Genomic DNA, 16,931 nt, shown 5'->3' with positions numbered 1-16,931 from the left:
GGAGCTGAACTTCATTCACTGGGAGTTTTGTGAGACACTGGGCAGACTCTGTGGAATATAGTGCTGTCATAGCATGGGATAGGATGTCCCAGCATTTGAAAACGATTGACATCCCTCCAGATTTCCTCCCACCCAAGCCTGCAGGCCGTGGAGAGAGGAGAGACAGGCACTCCAGGCATACATAGACACAATGTACTGTACCAACAACACAACAAAATATACATTGATGAGGCATATAAAGATTGTGATGATGATACAGATGAATAGTGTATATGGATACACTGTATGAAACAGCAATGGATTATATTCCACCTTAATCATCACTACAGTACCATGACACCCAGAATGCACAAATACTGCTCATGATCTACACTGTGGGCTATTGGTCTCAAGGACCACATCTACGTGAAATCCTTCTGAACTCCTCTAAAATGGCAAAGAGTGGTCACTTAAATTTGACAGTCAACTTTGATATGTGTCAAGCTGAGAGAAATGGCAATGCTTAGTTAAGAGGATCCTGCCAACTAGAGAAACAGTCAATGGCCAAAGAACCCTCTTTCAAGCATAAGCGAAGAAAGCCCCCTTTGAAGCTGTGACTTGTCCCAGCGGGTATTAATATTACATTGGATGTGTGAGTACCCCCAACAGGCCCTCCATGTAAGAGAGCTTTAATATCTCCCTGATTATGGAAGACCAAAGAATTCTATCAAGGAGCTTTAAGATCCTGTTTTAATATGAGAGCATTGGATTTTGAGGTATGACATACAGCAGGGTTACCCCCTTTTTAACCTTGCTGAGACCAGGCTTTCAGAGTTTGGGAAGCCTGGAGAAATACTTTGCAGAAAGTACAGCTCTGAAAAAGAATTAAGAGACCACTGCAAAATTATCAGTTTATCTGGTTTTACTATTTATAGATGTGTTTGTTGTCATTTAGAGCATTTATTTGCAGAAAATGACAACTGGTCAAAATAACCTTGAATGACCTTGAATAATGCAAAGAAAGAAAAGTTCATATTCATTTTACTAACACAATACTAATGTTTTAACTTAGGAAGAGTTCAGAAATCAATATTAGTTTTTTGGGTGGTAAGCTCTCCATCAGTCTTTCATATTGCTATTGGGTGACCTTATGCCACTCCTGGCACAAACATTCAAGCAGCTCAGCTTTGTTTGATGGCCTCTTGATCACATTCTATGGGTTTTCAGTGGGATTCGGGTCTGGAGATTGGGCTGGCCATGATAGGGTCTTGATCTGATGGTGCTCCATCCACACCTTGATTGACCTGGCTGTGTGACATGGAGCATTGTCCTGCTGGAAAAAACAATCCTCAGAGTTGGGGAACATTGTCAGAGCAGAAGGCAGCAAGTTTTCTTCCAGGACAACTGTACATGGCTTGATTCATGAGTCCTTCACAAAAACAAATCTGCTTAATTCCAGCCTTGCTGACGCACTCCCAGATCATCACTAGGGCTGCACGATTAATCGATTTTAAATCGAAATCGCGATTTGAGATGGTGCGATTAGCAAATCGCAAAGCCTGCGATTTGGGATACATTATACAGCGCGTCGGATTCAACGTCAATGAACGCACACACCCAACAACACTGCACGTGAAACGCCCAGGTGTGAATCTGTGAAGACGTTTCAGTAGCTAGCAACATTCATGGTGGATAAATGGCTTCAGCAGAGCCAGAAGCAACGATTTAGTCCTGAAGAAAAACAGCACTTCTGTTGTAAGTATTTCGGGTTTAGGATGTGCAACAAAAGCAGGTGTTGCGCACGACCTGTCGTGGAACAATCGCTCCATCCAGAGGCAACACCACAAACCTGTATCAGCACTTGAAAAAGTACCACGGGCAGCTCTATGACGAGTGTACGGTCAGAAACAGAGAGTTAAGTGAAAGTCCCGTAGCCCGGTCTAACGTTAAGCAAACTAGAGTTTTAGAGTCGTTTGCGGCTGTTCTCACGAAGGCACCGTGAAATAACCAATTCCATCACGCATTACCTCGCTAAAGACGTGGTGTCTATTAACACTGTGAGCAACGAAGAGTTTAAAAAAGTCATCCAAACGCTGGATAAAAGATAATGTGATTCCATCCCGCACGTACGGAGCTGAAAAATGTGGAGTACTATGCAACAACAACCGATCTGCGGTCGAGCCGTGCACTTCATACATTACGACGAGTTGAAGAGCTTTATCTATTTCAATGTTTACAGAAAGGACCTATTCTTTTTTACTGGACATTTTTATTATGACTTTATTTAACTTGATTGCAGTATGTGCAATATTTAGATGCTGCTCCTGAGCCATAATTAAATAACCTTGTTTGTAGAAAGGTCCTATTTTATTTTCATATTGGAATTGTTCAAATTGTTTTGACACTTGAGAGAAACAAAATGGCAGCTGTTTAAAAAACCCATACATAAATATGTTGTTCCAATTCATATCTTTTAAGTTCTCATCCTTGCATTAGAACAGTTTGATGGCATAAGAGCAGTTAACAGTTTGATGGTATCATGTGGTAATGCTCTCTGAAATTAGTCCATGATAGAAGGTGATAGACAGATTCATCCAATCACCTGCCAAGTATTTTTGAAAGTACCTGCCCTTTTCCAAACAGCTTCCAATGAAGCTTTCCTAGATGGTTGTGTGAAACAAACCACCTGAGTCAGGTTAGTAATGCTCCATCACATGTTTTAATCTGAAGCTTGATTTTAAAGCAACCCAACTTTAAAGCAACCCAATGTAAGTTTAGTTCTTTCACTCGTAGCTCGGGCTGTGGGGCTGCTAGAGGAGGGAGCCTCTAAGTCCCCTGAAGACGTACAAACTGCACGTTGATACGACCTTCCTAGCCGGAGATATGGCCACACTTTACAAAAACTTCCTTTGGGTCACTTTCAAAAAAATAATCGCAAATTAAATCGCAATCGCAATATCTGTCCAAATAATCGCAATTCGATGTTTCCCCCCCCAAATCGTGCAGCCCTAATCATCACTGATACTTTGTGAGACTTTGTGCAAGACATTGTGGCTTGTAGGCTTCTCCAGGTCTCCGTCTAACCATTAGATGACTAGGTGTTGGGCAAAGCTGAAAATTGGACTCATCAGAGAAGATGACCTTACCCCAGTCCTCTATGTTCCAATCCTTATGGTCTTTTGCAAACCTCAGCCTGACTCTTCTTTGCTTCTCATTGATGAAGGGCTTTTTTCTAGCTTTGCACGACTTCAGCCCAGCCCCTAGGAGCCTGTTTTGAACCGTTCTCACTATGCACTTCAACCGCGATGCAACCATGCACTTCAACCCATTCTTTTTGTAGATCTGATGTCATCCTACAGTTGATGAGTGACATTCGAATGAGTTGGCGGTCACATCCCCGTCACTGGAGAGTCGTTTTCACCCTCTGCCAGTCTGTAGCTTTGTTGTTTGATGTTTGCTGCTTGACCGTGTTCTTATGAACCGCCATGTTTGACATTTTAAGGATGGAAGCAACCTAACGATCACTGTATCCATCTGCCGGTAAAGCCAGAATTGAACCCTTCTTTTCCTCACTCAAAACTTTTCTTTTGCCATGGTCAATAGTTATTTGTTTTATTCCAATTGCTTATGAAGTACTATTAGCACTGTTTTTGCCATCCAGCTGGTCCTATTGCAAGAGGATAGTGATGACCACAGCAATGGTTTTTATACTTTTCCTTGTTAAATAAGATTTGGTTCAGGTGATCTCTTATTCAGCACCTCACTAAGTAGAATGAGGTGTGCCTGTGTTGTAATTCAACAGAGACTGGAATGGAATGGCTGCCATACATGTAGACATGCTGATTTCAGAAAGATATGGAGTGGTCTCTTAATGTTTTCCAGAGCTGTATCTATAAAGTGGTGAGGCTACCTTCTTTTAAACTCCAGAATTGCATTGTTGAATATTATACTGCATATTGTTTGACATTCACGTTCATACTTTTTCCTTATTCAATGTTGCTTTAAATGTGAACCACTAATAACCAGGCTATGTGGCATGAGGGAGGCTTAGGCCATAGTGCTGAAGCACCCATCGGCTGCTTCTGAGCCTTTGAATTACACAACCACCTACCTGTCAACATGTCGGCTGGCTGGTAATGAACTGATAATTATTCCAGGAGGGGGCATGGCAGAAAAGAGAGGTCTCTGTTTAAAGAATGGTTCATTATTTGCCTGTCATGGCAGTGCCTAGGCATCGCCTAAATTCATTAAAGTGAATGATAATAATTTGAGCTGAAGGAGAAAAAACTAATTCTGTTGGCACCTTGAAGTGCGTTGGCAGGGTACTGTACACATGTGAAAAGCAGCCAGCTTTCCTTTTCAGAGAGATACAGTACAACCATATAACTTTCCAGACATACTCAGCCTAAAGCAGGTTTACAGTAGCTGTGCTAGTGGAAGCCTGAAGCACAAACTAAATTAAATCATACTTCTTCCTTAAGTTCAAAACAAAGAGCATCATCTTTATACCTTTATGTCCTTTAAGGCTGAGACTGTCCTTGAATTCCAGAGAAAGCTAAGCCATCATAAACCGTCATTCCTCAAGGTACTGATATATACTATGCTAAAGTAAAATAATGTATTCTATGACGCTGCCTCCCCATATCAACAAAAGCATTACATGTTTGTTGTATACTTTTCATGGCAAAATCCCTTCAGTACGTTTCCTGTCAGTTCAATCTTAAATTGAAATAATAGGGAGGAGAAAAACAGTTGTCAGCACAATTGTGTGAGATCTCCATGGAAACAGCAACGCACAAATCCTACAATGGCTTTCAGTGTAAGTAAACTGCAAGTATATTCAGGGCCTTTTGCAACTGTGTGGAAAATAATTCACAGTCTGATGCAATGCATTCCGCCTTTTATAGGATTGTGCTATACTGTAACAACACTTTTTTCGCTCTGAGCTATTTCATCACCAATGCAGAGTACCTTTATAGGCAGCTGGCTGTGCTGTGTTGTGGTACTTCACCTGTTAAAACATGAAGGGATTACAATTTGCCCATTGCTTGATTTGCATTTCTTGTTGGAGAAATCCATATACTGTTTGCTGAGGGTTCTACTCAATGTTCTATGCCATTTTCTACTTATTGGTCCTTGAAACAAATACACCATTACTTGTCCGCTACTTGAATCCATGACCGACCACAAAATAGAAGTAGAGTAGAATTCAAAATCCTCCTACCGTAATTACATGCAAATCACAAAATGGTCTTGGACCAAAATACATATGAGATCTCCTCCCACCCTATATTCCCGCAAAGTCCCTAAGGTCAGCTGAGACTAATCAGCTAATCATTCCAAGAGTGAAAACAAAACACGGTGCAGCAGCTTTCAGTCACGCTGCCGCATGCTCCTGGAACAAATTCCCTGAAGAAATCAAACAGGCCCAAACCCTTAAAACATTTAAATCTAAGCTAAAAACCTTCATGTTTTGCAGCAGTTATGATTAAACACAAACACTTCTATCAATGTCTTTAACCATTAACTATTGTCTTATTAAATGTGTTATCTATTTACTTCTTATTTGCTTTTATTCATTGTAATTTGTATTTTCTTACTATGGTCCTCTTGCTGTATTTCTAAATAATGTATGTAAAGCACTTTGAATTGCCCCTGTTGTATGAAATGTGCTATACAAATAAACTTGCCTTGCCTAGAATATTTTTTCAAGCCAAATTAGACAATTCTAACCCATTTTCACACAAAATAACAAAAGTGCAACTATGCACACACACTGGGGAAATCTAATTTTCAATCACTGGATACATCTCCCCATGTTGTAATTCGGTAATCCTGATTATGCTATCACCATGCTAATGATTCAGTGGCCAGTGGAGCCTCCTGTGTGTATTCAGGATAATACCAACCCCAGCCGATCAGAAACAGAGAGGGAGTAGATGATACACAAACACAGCTTCGCCTCAAATTAACAAATTACATCAGAGAGAGCTATTACCCTCTCCAAGTGCTAGTCTCTCACAAGATACGCTAGAGTATTTTGGGTGTCAATATATGCCATAAGGAGACATATGTTTATGGACTCAGGTTGAGTCCAAACACAGACTAGATAAGACACCTTGCATAATTCTATATTGGAATGGTTGGTCTGCACTATTGGCTCCATGTTCTTGTTTTACAAGTGTGATGATGATGAAATTCATCCACAGGGATAGCACAATTCATATCACAGTGGATAACACAGTAGGGTTGCACCCCAAGGGGTTTCACTCAATTGAATCTTGTTTGATGCTAAATTGGACTCCTTTTGAAATTGGTCTCCTTTTAAGATCCAATTTGTTTTATCTTTCCTTTGTTAATAAAGTACAGCACTGATTATGCTATCGCTATTTTAGTGGCTGAGGTGACTGATACACCAGTTCATGTACAGTACCATAGAGGCTTCACTATTGGTGACTTGCTGTCTATCACAACTGAACTGCTCTGCCTTGGTCTGGCCTGGGCCCCATTTGTTTTGAACCTCATTCAAAACAATCACACACAATAACATGCTGTGCTGAGAGTCAGTCAGCACTCGCGCTGTTAAGCACTTTAATGGCATTGCAAGAGAACCCCTATGATGTAAAGATTCTTTTTTTGCTCTCTGTAATAGCCTAGCTCCCAGCAGAGCCCCACACTTTGCTCTCCCTGTTATTTTTCCTCTGTTTGCTTGGAGACAGCTCTTTAGTGGCATAACACCTGTGTGTCACCAGCACCCTCTCAAAAATTCCAACTGTGAGCACACTCACTGAGACTGTTAACACTGATTCCCCATCATTCCTCATGAAAAACAAGACTGCTGCTGCTTAAGATTTCATACAGGAGGATAGTGTGGGAAATAGATGGGATTTCTTGCCCAAAGGAATCTGCCCTCCCTCTTTATTGAACAATTTATTGTGCATAAGTACACATTACTGTACCTCTACTCCTATAGCCCAGAAATGATCATCAGTATCACTCCTGGTGTTATCTCTCTCACCCCAGCCGGGTGCCACCAGGAAGCTGCCCTAATGGACCCCTGAACATTTCCATCACACCACATTCCACATTAGTTTACTATTCAGCACCTGATCAACCAGAGGAGGATGGGTCCCACCTGGAGACTGGTTCCTCTCAAGGTTTCTTCCTCCCAGGGGTTTTTTGCCACTGTGCCCTATATTTTTCTCCCATTTCTTTCCATGGTTTCTTATTGGGGGTCTATGGTTTGGTATTAGATCATATTGTTTGTATTACATTTATTGTTTAGTATTGTTTTTGTTGTATTTTATACCCACAAATATGCTATGTAAATTGGAAGAAAAAAAGTTGAGTGACGTCCAGCTTTTACCAATACTTTCCCTTGCACGACCTTTTGTGCACTGACACAATGGGGATTGAAGTGGTCCTTGCCCCACGTTGATGTGATGGACTCAGAGATTGTGTTGTGTAGGGTAGACCGTTGACAGACAGAGATTACCGGGAGCCCAGCTCTCCATTCATCTGCCCTCTTAAATCCACAATACTATTGTGTGTAGAAGTGGATCCTTCCACACTGTGACAATGTGAAGTGTGGTCATGCAGCCCAGCCCACATTATTTCTGAACGGGGTCTACATCCCATTTCGTCATTCTTATAGAAGGGAGAGATAGACTGATGCAAATATGGAGAGTTTGAGAGTTTCAACTGAACTGTGTGTAAAAGTCAATGCAGTGTTTACTGAGCCAGCTGACAGCATCTGAATGCATGAACGACATGACCTGTATTTTCACTACTATTGAGAAACTGATGTTTATGTACTGTACGTACTAAGCTGGCCCAAAAGACATGCTAGCATATAAACAAAGCAACATCCACAGTCAACATAACAGTAAATCAAAGGTGGGCATGTGTCTATTGATCAAGATGTACATTCAATCAAGATCTTCATTAATACAATACAAAGGTCTCTAAAAACATACCCAATAAAACGACACTATCAAAACCATATTTCATGAAGTTTCATAATGTCAACTAATGTTTGATCTCACTCTCAAACAAAAATCATTCATACAGTATCACTACCAAAATCACAAAACATGTCGTCATAAAACAATTGAACAATAGAGGAGATGCATGAGATCACCCATGTGTAAAAAGACCAAAGAAATGTCCATTGGCAAGGCTGATGCTAGCATTGTAGTCAATGAGCAATTAGTAGTCAAAGGCAATGAGCGGTAACAAAGACATGCAATGCTTAGTTAAACCAGTCTTATCTATATGTGTGTGTGTGTGTGTGTGTGTGTGTGTGTGTGTGTGTGTGTGTGTGTGCGCGTGTGTGTGTGTGTGTGTGTGTGCGTGCGGACGGGCCTTGTGTGAGTGATATGATGCGTTTTTGTGTGACTATAATGCCAAATGTTGTGTGCCTATCAAATATTGCAATACTCATTGTTTAACCTTAAACATATTTTATGTGTGCCCACTCTCAGTAGTAAACAACATTCTTTAGGAGCAGGCACATACCATATCAAGTAACAGTGAGACCAGTTTAACTCTAAAGGACATAGGAGCCTTAGCCCAGTGGTCAGCAGCAAGACAGAACAGCATGAACACAGCATAGCCATGTATGGGAACTAATGTCACTATTGTAAGTTACGAGGTAAAGCTATTTCCCTCTCTGAGAACTGTATATAAGCTGTAACAAACATCAGTACTTGGCTTGGCATCTCTATGCCACAGCCAGGCTCGGCACCAGCCATGTCGTAGCCATGATTGAAGCTTGGACTTAACAGAGCATGCTGCCTTGGAAACATCTGTACATGGGAATGCAACCCAGATCTGCCTAATACAATGATTACAATTCAACCTTCTCTCTGAGTCATCAATATATAATTTCCGGCCACGTGACCAAGAAAGATCTCCTTATTATCAAATGGCGTCACGAACATTATATCAAATGGCTTCTAACGAACAGGATGCTAGATTCAGCGAAACAGGTAAGGCACAATGTAATTATTTGCTTAACCTGAATTGCTGTTCTAGAACGAATCTAAAAAAAATTCAAAAAGGAGATGTATTGATATTGGAAAGTACTAAATTAAAATAATTATAGTTTGAATAGAAGGCGCTGTATAGTCAAAGACGGTGGTCAAAACACTGAGAGTTAGGATTTATTGAGATTCTGAACTTTGTAAGGAACAAAGCAGAAGTCTATTGTGTATGGAAATACTGTGGACAAACAGTACAGACTGAGATATTTATTGTGTATTAAGTTAGGGACAAGACCTTAAATACGTGATTGAAAGCACAGCACTTTGAGGAAAACTAAGTTTGAAAAGATTTGGCCATAAAATTTAAAAGACTCTAAGAGAAGTTTCAATCAACATAATTGATGACTAAAACCGCATGTCTATTAACATCATGGGAAGCAAACTAGTATGAATGGCATGCAGAATGTTATCATTAAGAATGAAATGAATAACAACCATATTTCTGAACCAAGCTTCACAACAGGGCGAGAGTGTTAAAACTCTGACCCTAGGCTATTAATAGAACGGAGACTGCTCCTGTAACCAAACACACACACACACACACACACACACACACACACACACACACACACACACACATCGAGCTACAACATACAACAAATAGACAAATTTGTCTCATAATGAAATTATCATGCAAATCTGTGTTGATTCAGCAGACATATAACATTTTGATTGATTTAGTGAACAGAGAAATACGCATTAAGACTCTAAGACTGTGAAACATCAAAGGAGGACATTTCTGATGGAGAAAACACAATTCAGCAAGAAAGACCTGGAATGTATTCTGACAATGCCTGTCGATTCTATTTCCTGACAGAATCAAGGAAATCAAGAGACATTGAGCGAAGGACTCAGAGACCGAGATGCTGTTAAGATCTGGTCTATATTAACCATTGCAGAAGTGGGGAGAGAATGTTGCAGATGCTGAAGGAAGCTATTGCCGGATGAAACAAGAGAAATGAGACAAACTAATGACATTTCAATGTGACAAACAATGGAAATGTTAATTCTTATGATTTAAGACAGAGACATGATGATGACAAGAGAGACTTACACATACTTTTATGTAGTCGTAATTGTTCAATTGTACTGACGCACGCAACTAACAGTGTCATCAGCAGTAAACAGCTGAATTCAACAGCACGAACTTACAAACTTTCTTCTAGGAATTCTAAGGGACGGGAACAACAGTCCAGATAACCCAATTAACAAACTTATGCTTAACATCTGTATTTTTGTTTCCAACTGTTTCTGAGCAGGTTAATTCCACAATCAATTGATGGAGAGCCTAAGATTTTATAGACTTAAGTCAAGAAAAGGAGGGGTGTAGTGTAATGATAATGCTAAAATTGTCTTAAGTTAATAAAACCTATTAACGCTGTGAACAGAGGCAAGAACACGTGCAAGACTGATGACCATCAAAGAATCAAATAGCACTCCTTGTTACCAGAAACACAAGGCCGTTCCTTTGATTGAAGATCTACTTCCAGACATTGTTATATTGACATATAATGTACTTTGTATGATGGAACCGATGCCTAATTTATTTCTGATGTGGTCATTCATTGACTTTGTTAAGAACTCCACATGTTTTTCAATAGAAATAATTTACCAGTCAAATTAATCTTACATCATGGGGAAAAAAAAGAGTGAGCTGATATGATGCGTTTTTGTGTGACTATAATGCCAAATGTTGTGTGCCTATCAAATATTGCAATACTCATTGTTTAACCTTAAACATATGTTATGTGTGCCCACTCTCAGTAGTAAACAACATTCTTTAGGAGCAGGCACATACCATATCAAGTAACAGTGAGACCAGTTTAACTCTAAAGGACATAGGAGCCTTAGCCCAGTGGTCAGCAGCAAGACAGAACAGCATGAACACAGCATAGCCATGTATGGGAACTAATGTCACTATTGTAAGTTACGAGGTAAAGCTATTTCCCTCTCTGAGAACTGTATATAAGCTGTAACAAACATCAGTACTTGGCTTGGCATCTCTATGCCACAGCCAGGCTCGGCACCAGCCATGTCGTAGCCATGATTGAAGCTTGGACTTAACAGAGCATGCTGCCTTGGAAACATCTGTACATGGGAATGCAACCCAGATCTGCCTAATACAATGATTACAATTCAACCTTCTCTCTGAGTCATCAATATATAATTTCCGGCCACGTGACCAAGAAAGATCTCCTTATTATCAAATGGCGTCACGAACATTATATCAGTGAGTGAGTGAGTGAGAGAGTGTAACCAAGTTGAAGAGGTGAGCTCAAACACCCTCCTTAAGTTGAAATACCCCCACCCATGCCATCGAATAGCTTTTCGTGGTATAGCTGGTAAACATTGGGTATTCTGGAGGGCAGTTACATGTTGGCAATACAGAGGACACCAGATTGTGACTCGTGTGAGCTTGTGAGCGAGGAAGGAACACTGTTTTGCAGCAGCGTTTGGTTATGTGTGTGTGTGTGTGCCTGCGTGCTTGCGAGAGAGAAAGAGTGGTGAGAGGAGACGTTATGCTAGTATAGATGCTAGCTAGAGTTAGCAGCGGCTCAGTTGATGATGATACAGTAATTATCACAGTATGTTAAATGATTACTGAGGACGTGAGTAATTGCTTTACCAGCCTACTCTTCAAAATGGACTTCTTTCACAACTTCCCCTCTTATCTGGAAAAGCTCAATCAGGCAAGCAAGGCGATGTGTGTTGGTGTAAAAGCTTTTGAATTTCACAGCTGCCTCTCTACAACCACAAAGGCAGATCTGATTTTGTTGGACATTTGAATAGACTCAGAGCTCCTTGCGTGACAGGAATTAGTTGTGTTGAACACAGTTTGATGGTGACTGTTTGAAACACTGCATTGTGTGCTGAGATAAACCTTGCCAATATTAATTCTGAGCACATCACTCAATCCCTAGATATTCTGCAGATGGCATCCTCTGTTCAATGTCTCCACCATGACCATTGTGAATAAAGAGCTCCATATTTGTGCGCACTCTATACCGTTGCTAGTTACTTTGTTTTAGTTTTATCGAATGATTGCCTGTGTATAAAATCATGAAAGAAGACGAACACTTACGGAGGTTGTTAACCGTTGCCCTGCCTTGCATGTTCTCATAGTGCTGCCCATGCACTCCAATGTCCTCTGTGTGTTCCCCTGGTCCAGGCTGCCGCATCACCTGGGCAAGAGCCCTGAGGAAATACAGTATACACTCAGTGAGTTGTTGCAGTCAATAAAGCACAACATGTAAGTTAGAGCTGTTCAGAGACTTGGCAACACTAGCTCAAACTCACCTACATTTCTGGTAAACAGCATGCACATTTTCAACAACTTCAACACTGTATTTCTGATCCAGCCCGGAGTAATTCGTTACATACTGTATTTGTGTCTACCTAGTATGATTACTAATGATCTTATGAAATCCTGAGAGGGTCAGTATAGGTTGTTAGTGGGCTCACCTTCAACAGGCATATCACAAGGCAAGGTAAAAGAACAACCCTAAGTGGACACATAAGAAGAGCAATTAACCTAATCAAAATGAAGAAATCCAGGGCAATGAGATAATTGAAAACAATTCCAGATGTAATGGATTAAGAATTTGCCTTAAATGGCTCTCTGTGGGTGTATGATGAAATCACAACAAGAGGCATGGGAGTACCCATCATCACACCAGTGTTGGATTCCTTTTCCCCCCCTCAATTCCATCAATTCAGGAAGTATTTTGAAACTCAATTCTATTCCAAATTTCAAAGCTTTTTGTTTGTTTTCAATTTACAGTACAATGTACAGAACAGACATATTTTAATTGCTGATTATTGGTACATACAGTATGCCCAGATACTCAGATGTTTTTTTTCGTTGTATTGAAAAGTCGTTGAAAATGAATGTCTTTTATTTATTTATTTTCAATTACGCCCCAACAATTAGCACATAGAGGTGCCGGGTAATTACTTAAAACGTCTACACCACAGGTTTGAAATGTGACGGATAGTTTATTCAGGCCAATACATTGAGAGGTTTTGATCCCACAGGTATGCCTGAATTCTCAGCTGAACAGCTGGGCACGTGTCCTTATTCCTAACCATTGAAAAACACTTTTTTTTATTTTTATTTTTTTAATCAAATCATGTTTTAAGAAAAACCTCTGTAACACCCAATTAAAACTACAAGGTTTACTTTTGAAGTCTACAGACCCTACATCAACACAACACATTTGTATACGGGGATGTTTATGTAGCCCCACTATCAATCATTGCACTCATCATATCTTATAACGGTTGTGTGCTATTACGCACGGGGTTGCATGGGAATTAGACTCCTACATACCTTGACATATTCTCTCTGTGTGGACGGTGCGCTTTTTCCAGCCCGAGTTTAGTGAAAATCCCAACTAGAGCCATAATAGCCACGACTCCACATATTATATACACGATCAAGTTGGTCTTATCCTTTGTAGGGTCGTGTGTGGGGTCGTTTTTCTTAGGAGGGGGTCTGCCTGTCATCATCCAAGGTGGGGTGTCATAGTTCTTGCAGGGAGTTTGGTCCAGCCGCGAGTTTTTAAACCCACAGCAGAATCTGAAGCCACAGGTCCCGCAGCAGTACAGGTAACTGCCCGTCCTGCAGACGAACGGAGGGTCCCACTGGCCCATCACATCGTAGTAACCCCGGCACCTGTCCTCTGTGTGCGGGGTCTCTGAGATGCTATTTTCTCCATCCTTTGATTCGTTGGACCCCGGCGATACCATAATAAAGCCGTCAAGCTTCTGCCCTGGCTCCCCCTCCGCGTTGCATACAAGAACTTTCACCAAAAAGTAGCCAAGCAACAAGCCCACGCTTCTCATCATTTGCGTCCCTTTTGTTATACTTCTTCTCCACTGTAGCCAAAAGGACAGGAGATAACCTGCTCTCATAACAAGCCTTCACACATAATCCATAGGAGCGAAACACAGCCATCCGCGATGATTATCATGATTATCGCAACTTCTGTGTGCAATTGCCCATCAGCGTACGTATGTTTTTTTTTTAGGAATATTGTTAATGTTCTTTTGATTTTTGCAGAATAGCCTACATTAAAAAAAATGAAAATGTTTTAAAACACAGGGTAGCCTATCTAACACTTACTGTCCAACAACTGCTACAGGTACATTCAATCGTTTTCGAGCACCGCGCTGCGCAACTGACATCCTCCGTTGGTAGTCGGAGCTCTTTTTGGTAGTTCACTTCAGGCAGTAGGAATATTACCCAACCGATTACTGAGAGTGAGTGAGAGGAAAGAAAGAGGATGGGAGAGACCCTACTGTGGGAGGAGAGAGAGAGAGAGAGAGAGAGAGAGAGAGAGAGAGAGAGAGAGAGAGAGAGAGAGAGAGAGAGAGAGAGAGAGAGAGAGCGATCTGATGCATGCAATCTGTTGTTGTTATTGAGAATTGAGAATCTGCTGGAGTGCAGATTTCACATTTTCATGATACAGTTATATGCAATAGCCTACTTCTTGTTTTCATATTAGAGGTCTCAGGTTGCCAATTTGATGTACAGATGTGACATTTCGTTTAATGTAATGTTCTTTTTTGACAACATTTCAATAATATATTATCAATGTACATATTATTATATAATATGTACAATTTTCAATTGGTTCAATTGTTGTTCAAAAGGCCACAACATCATCTATTATCTATTGAGATGACAATTCATTAAAGTCTGGTTGGGACACATACAAAAGAATGTTAATTTTGGTTTCTAAATGTATATTGGTATTTATAGTGATTGAAATACTCACAAATGTTGTGGTAAATTTGGCATCATGATTTCTGTAGGATTTATAATGTACGGCTTATCCTGATACCACTCACATGACATCATGTTTGTTGAGATTATGTTTATTATAATGTCAGCCTTTCACTGGACAAGAGTAGTAGAGTGCTATTTCAGACACAGACATCATATCATTGACTGCTTTTGCCTGATTTGTAAACTGCTTTAGAGCTGTCACTGTACTTCCAAGATAACACCAACTGCACTGTAATTCAGGGTGGATTGAGGGTTGTCAGGGGCAACAGGTCAATGAGACCCTTCAGTGGGTACTTGAGTCACTATAGGGATCACTTAGTACCGCTATTGCCATAGAAACCAGGTGCGTAATAGAGCCTCATTTTCATCTTCTACACTACACTAAGCCACAAAATAACAATACATTTATGTAGAGTAAATTCAGTGTGATTTCCTGTTAGTGAAATCTAAACATTAAGAGACCACTTGCAAAGATAGCCTATATTCAATGTAAGCGTTAAAACCCCCCTTGGTTCTAGACCTGTGATATATAGTAACAACATAGTATTAACATGGTGTTGCGTAGTTACTGTATTTAGTCATTGTTTTGTAATAACAGACTGTTTTTATTACACAAGTTGGAGGAGTCTCTGTTCCATGAGTACAATAACAAACAGAGCTATTTAATGAATTGGTATATTAATAACATTGTGTTACGAATGTTATACAGTGTTACTACATAGACTTGTATAAAAGCATGTGAAGAGTTGCAGAGACAGTATTTTGCAAACTAGACTAGTATTTCTGAATGCTATTGTAGATAACCGTGTTGCCAGTTCAGGTTGCATATGAAATACATAGTTCATTTTGTGTTTTGCAACTCAATGAAAAACAATTGCACAACTATTATTATTTTGTTGATTATATAATTGCTTACACCTAAAAATGCTTTGAATAGCACTAAAAGTTTTCCCTGAAGTTTTTACTAATCATATTCAAAGCAGCTTGAACTACTGTTTTTTTCTCATGCAACACTTGCTGTGGCAAATATATGCTTCCTCAACAATTAATTACCTGTCTCTTTAGTCTTTTATTACCAAGAAATTATGATGAAAGGGTCTTGACAAGCATGAATTTGTAAGAAGTTATATATTTGCTCATTTATTTTTAGAGAGACTGCTTTTATCTAGAATTACGATCAGCGTTGTTTGAAAGTACCATCTGCCACCTGAGAAATCTCACTCATTTGTGTTTGAAGTCAGCTTGTCTATGCCATGCAAATCTACTTTTATTTACAATTGGCTGTCATGAGAGTTTTGGCTTGTCTATTTTTAACTTTGTAGGGCAGAATGGTTCATAGAGTCCCCAGGGACATTTCTGTTAAAGTTTGTTCAGAGTAATAAACTGCAGCTTTATTGGAGCCTCATAAGCCCCAGCTGGTGACTCTTCATCACAATGGCAGATTGCAAGGTGTTAACTCAGCATGTGATTGCAAGGTTATGACTAACAATGTGTATTTTAATGCTTAAGTATTTTCAGTGGGAACAAAGTTACATAAAAGTGTTGTCACTTTCTTTGTGCGCACCTGTTGATTGGTTCTTAGTCTCATTTCTAGAAGATAGAAACAGTATTGAGTATCTTGCCAGATCCCAATTGGTAAAGAATTGAGGCAAAATATGTTGCTAGATTTGAGAGTTTCTGTAACGACCTCCTTTGCCGCTCTTCTCTTTCTGCAACCTCTTTTTCCTATCTCCCTTACAGTGTTGAAGAGATTTACCATGAAGCCATTAATCAGAATAAGCTTTGGAGTATGCATGAGGCAGATGAAGATGGGGTCCCTGGGGAGAAGGTAAAGGAGGCCTTATCATAGAGCCTGAGGAAGGAGATGAGAAATTCACTCTACTCTCTGTCCATCCAATCTCTCATCAGAGGAACACTAGAGGCCCATTAGCAACCAGGGAAATGTAGTCAGATCTGATCACAACATCATGAGATGTCATGAGACATTGAGTGATGGATAAAGGTTTCCCAAAGACAAAAAAAAGTATTGGATTGTTTGTCTGTGAATTAGAATGATATGACAGTGTCATTACCTGGAGAATTGTAAGTAATACCTCAGTGGTGCCGTACATCAAATG

General features: G+C 40.0%; 1 protein-coding gene across 1 annotated transcript in view; it reads right to left on the bottom strand.

Moving 5' to 3' along the window:
- Positions 1-13,871, bottom strand: part of shisa9b (shisa family member 9b) — a gene marked incomplete at both ends in the record, with an annotated part of 34,477 nt that extends 20,606 nt beyond the window's left edge. The window contains 2 exons of the mRNA XM_080524816.1: positions 12,106-12,218; positions 13,354-13,871. Of these exons, the coding sequence (XP_080380942.1) occupies positions 12,106-12,218; positions 13,354-13,871 (631 nt within the window). The remainder of the gene's footprint in view (positions 1-12,105; positions 12,219-13,353) is intronic.
- Positions 13,872-16,931: the final 3,060 nt, after the last annotated feature.

This window comes from Nansenia antarctica (genome assembly GCF_963989245.1).
Source record: "Nansenia antarctica genome assembly, chromosome: 2".
NCBI lineage: Eukaryota > Metazoa > Chordata > Actinopteri > Argentiniformes > Microstomatidae > Nansenia > Nansenia antarctica.
This window is presented reverse-complemented; position numbering and strand designations above follow the sequence as displayed.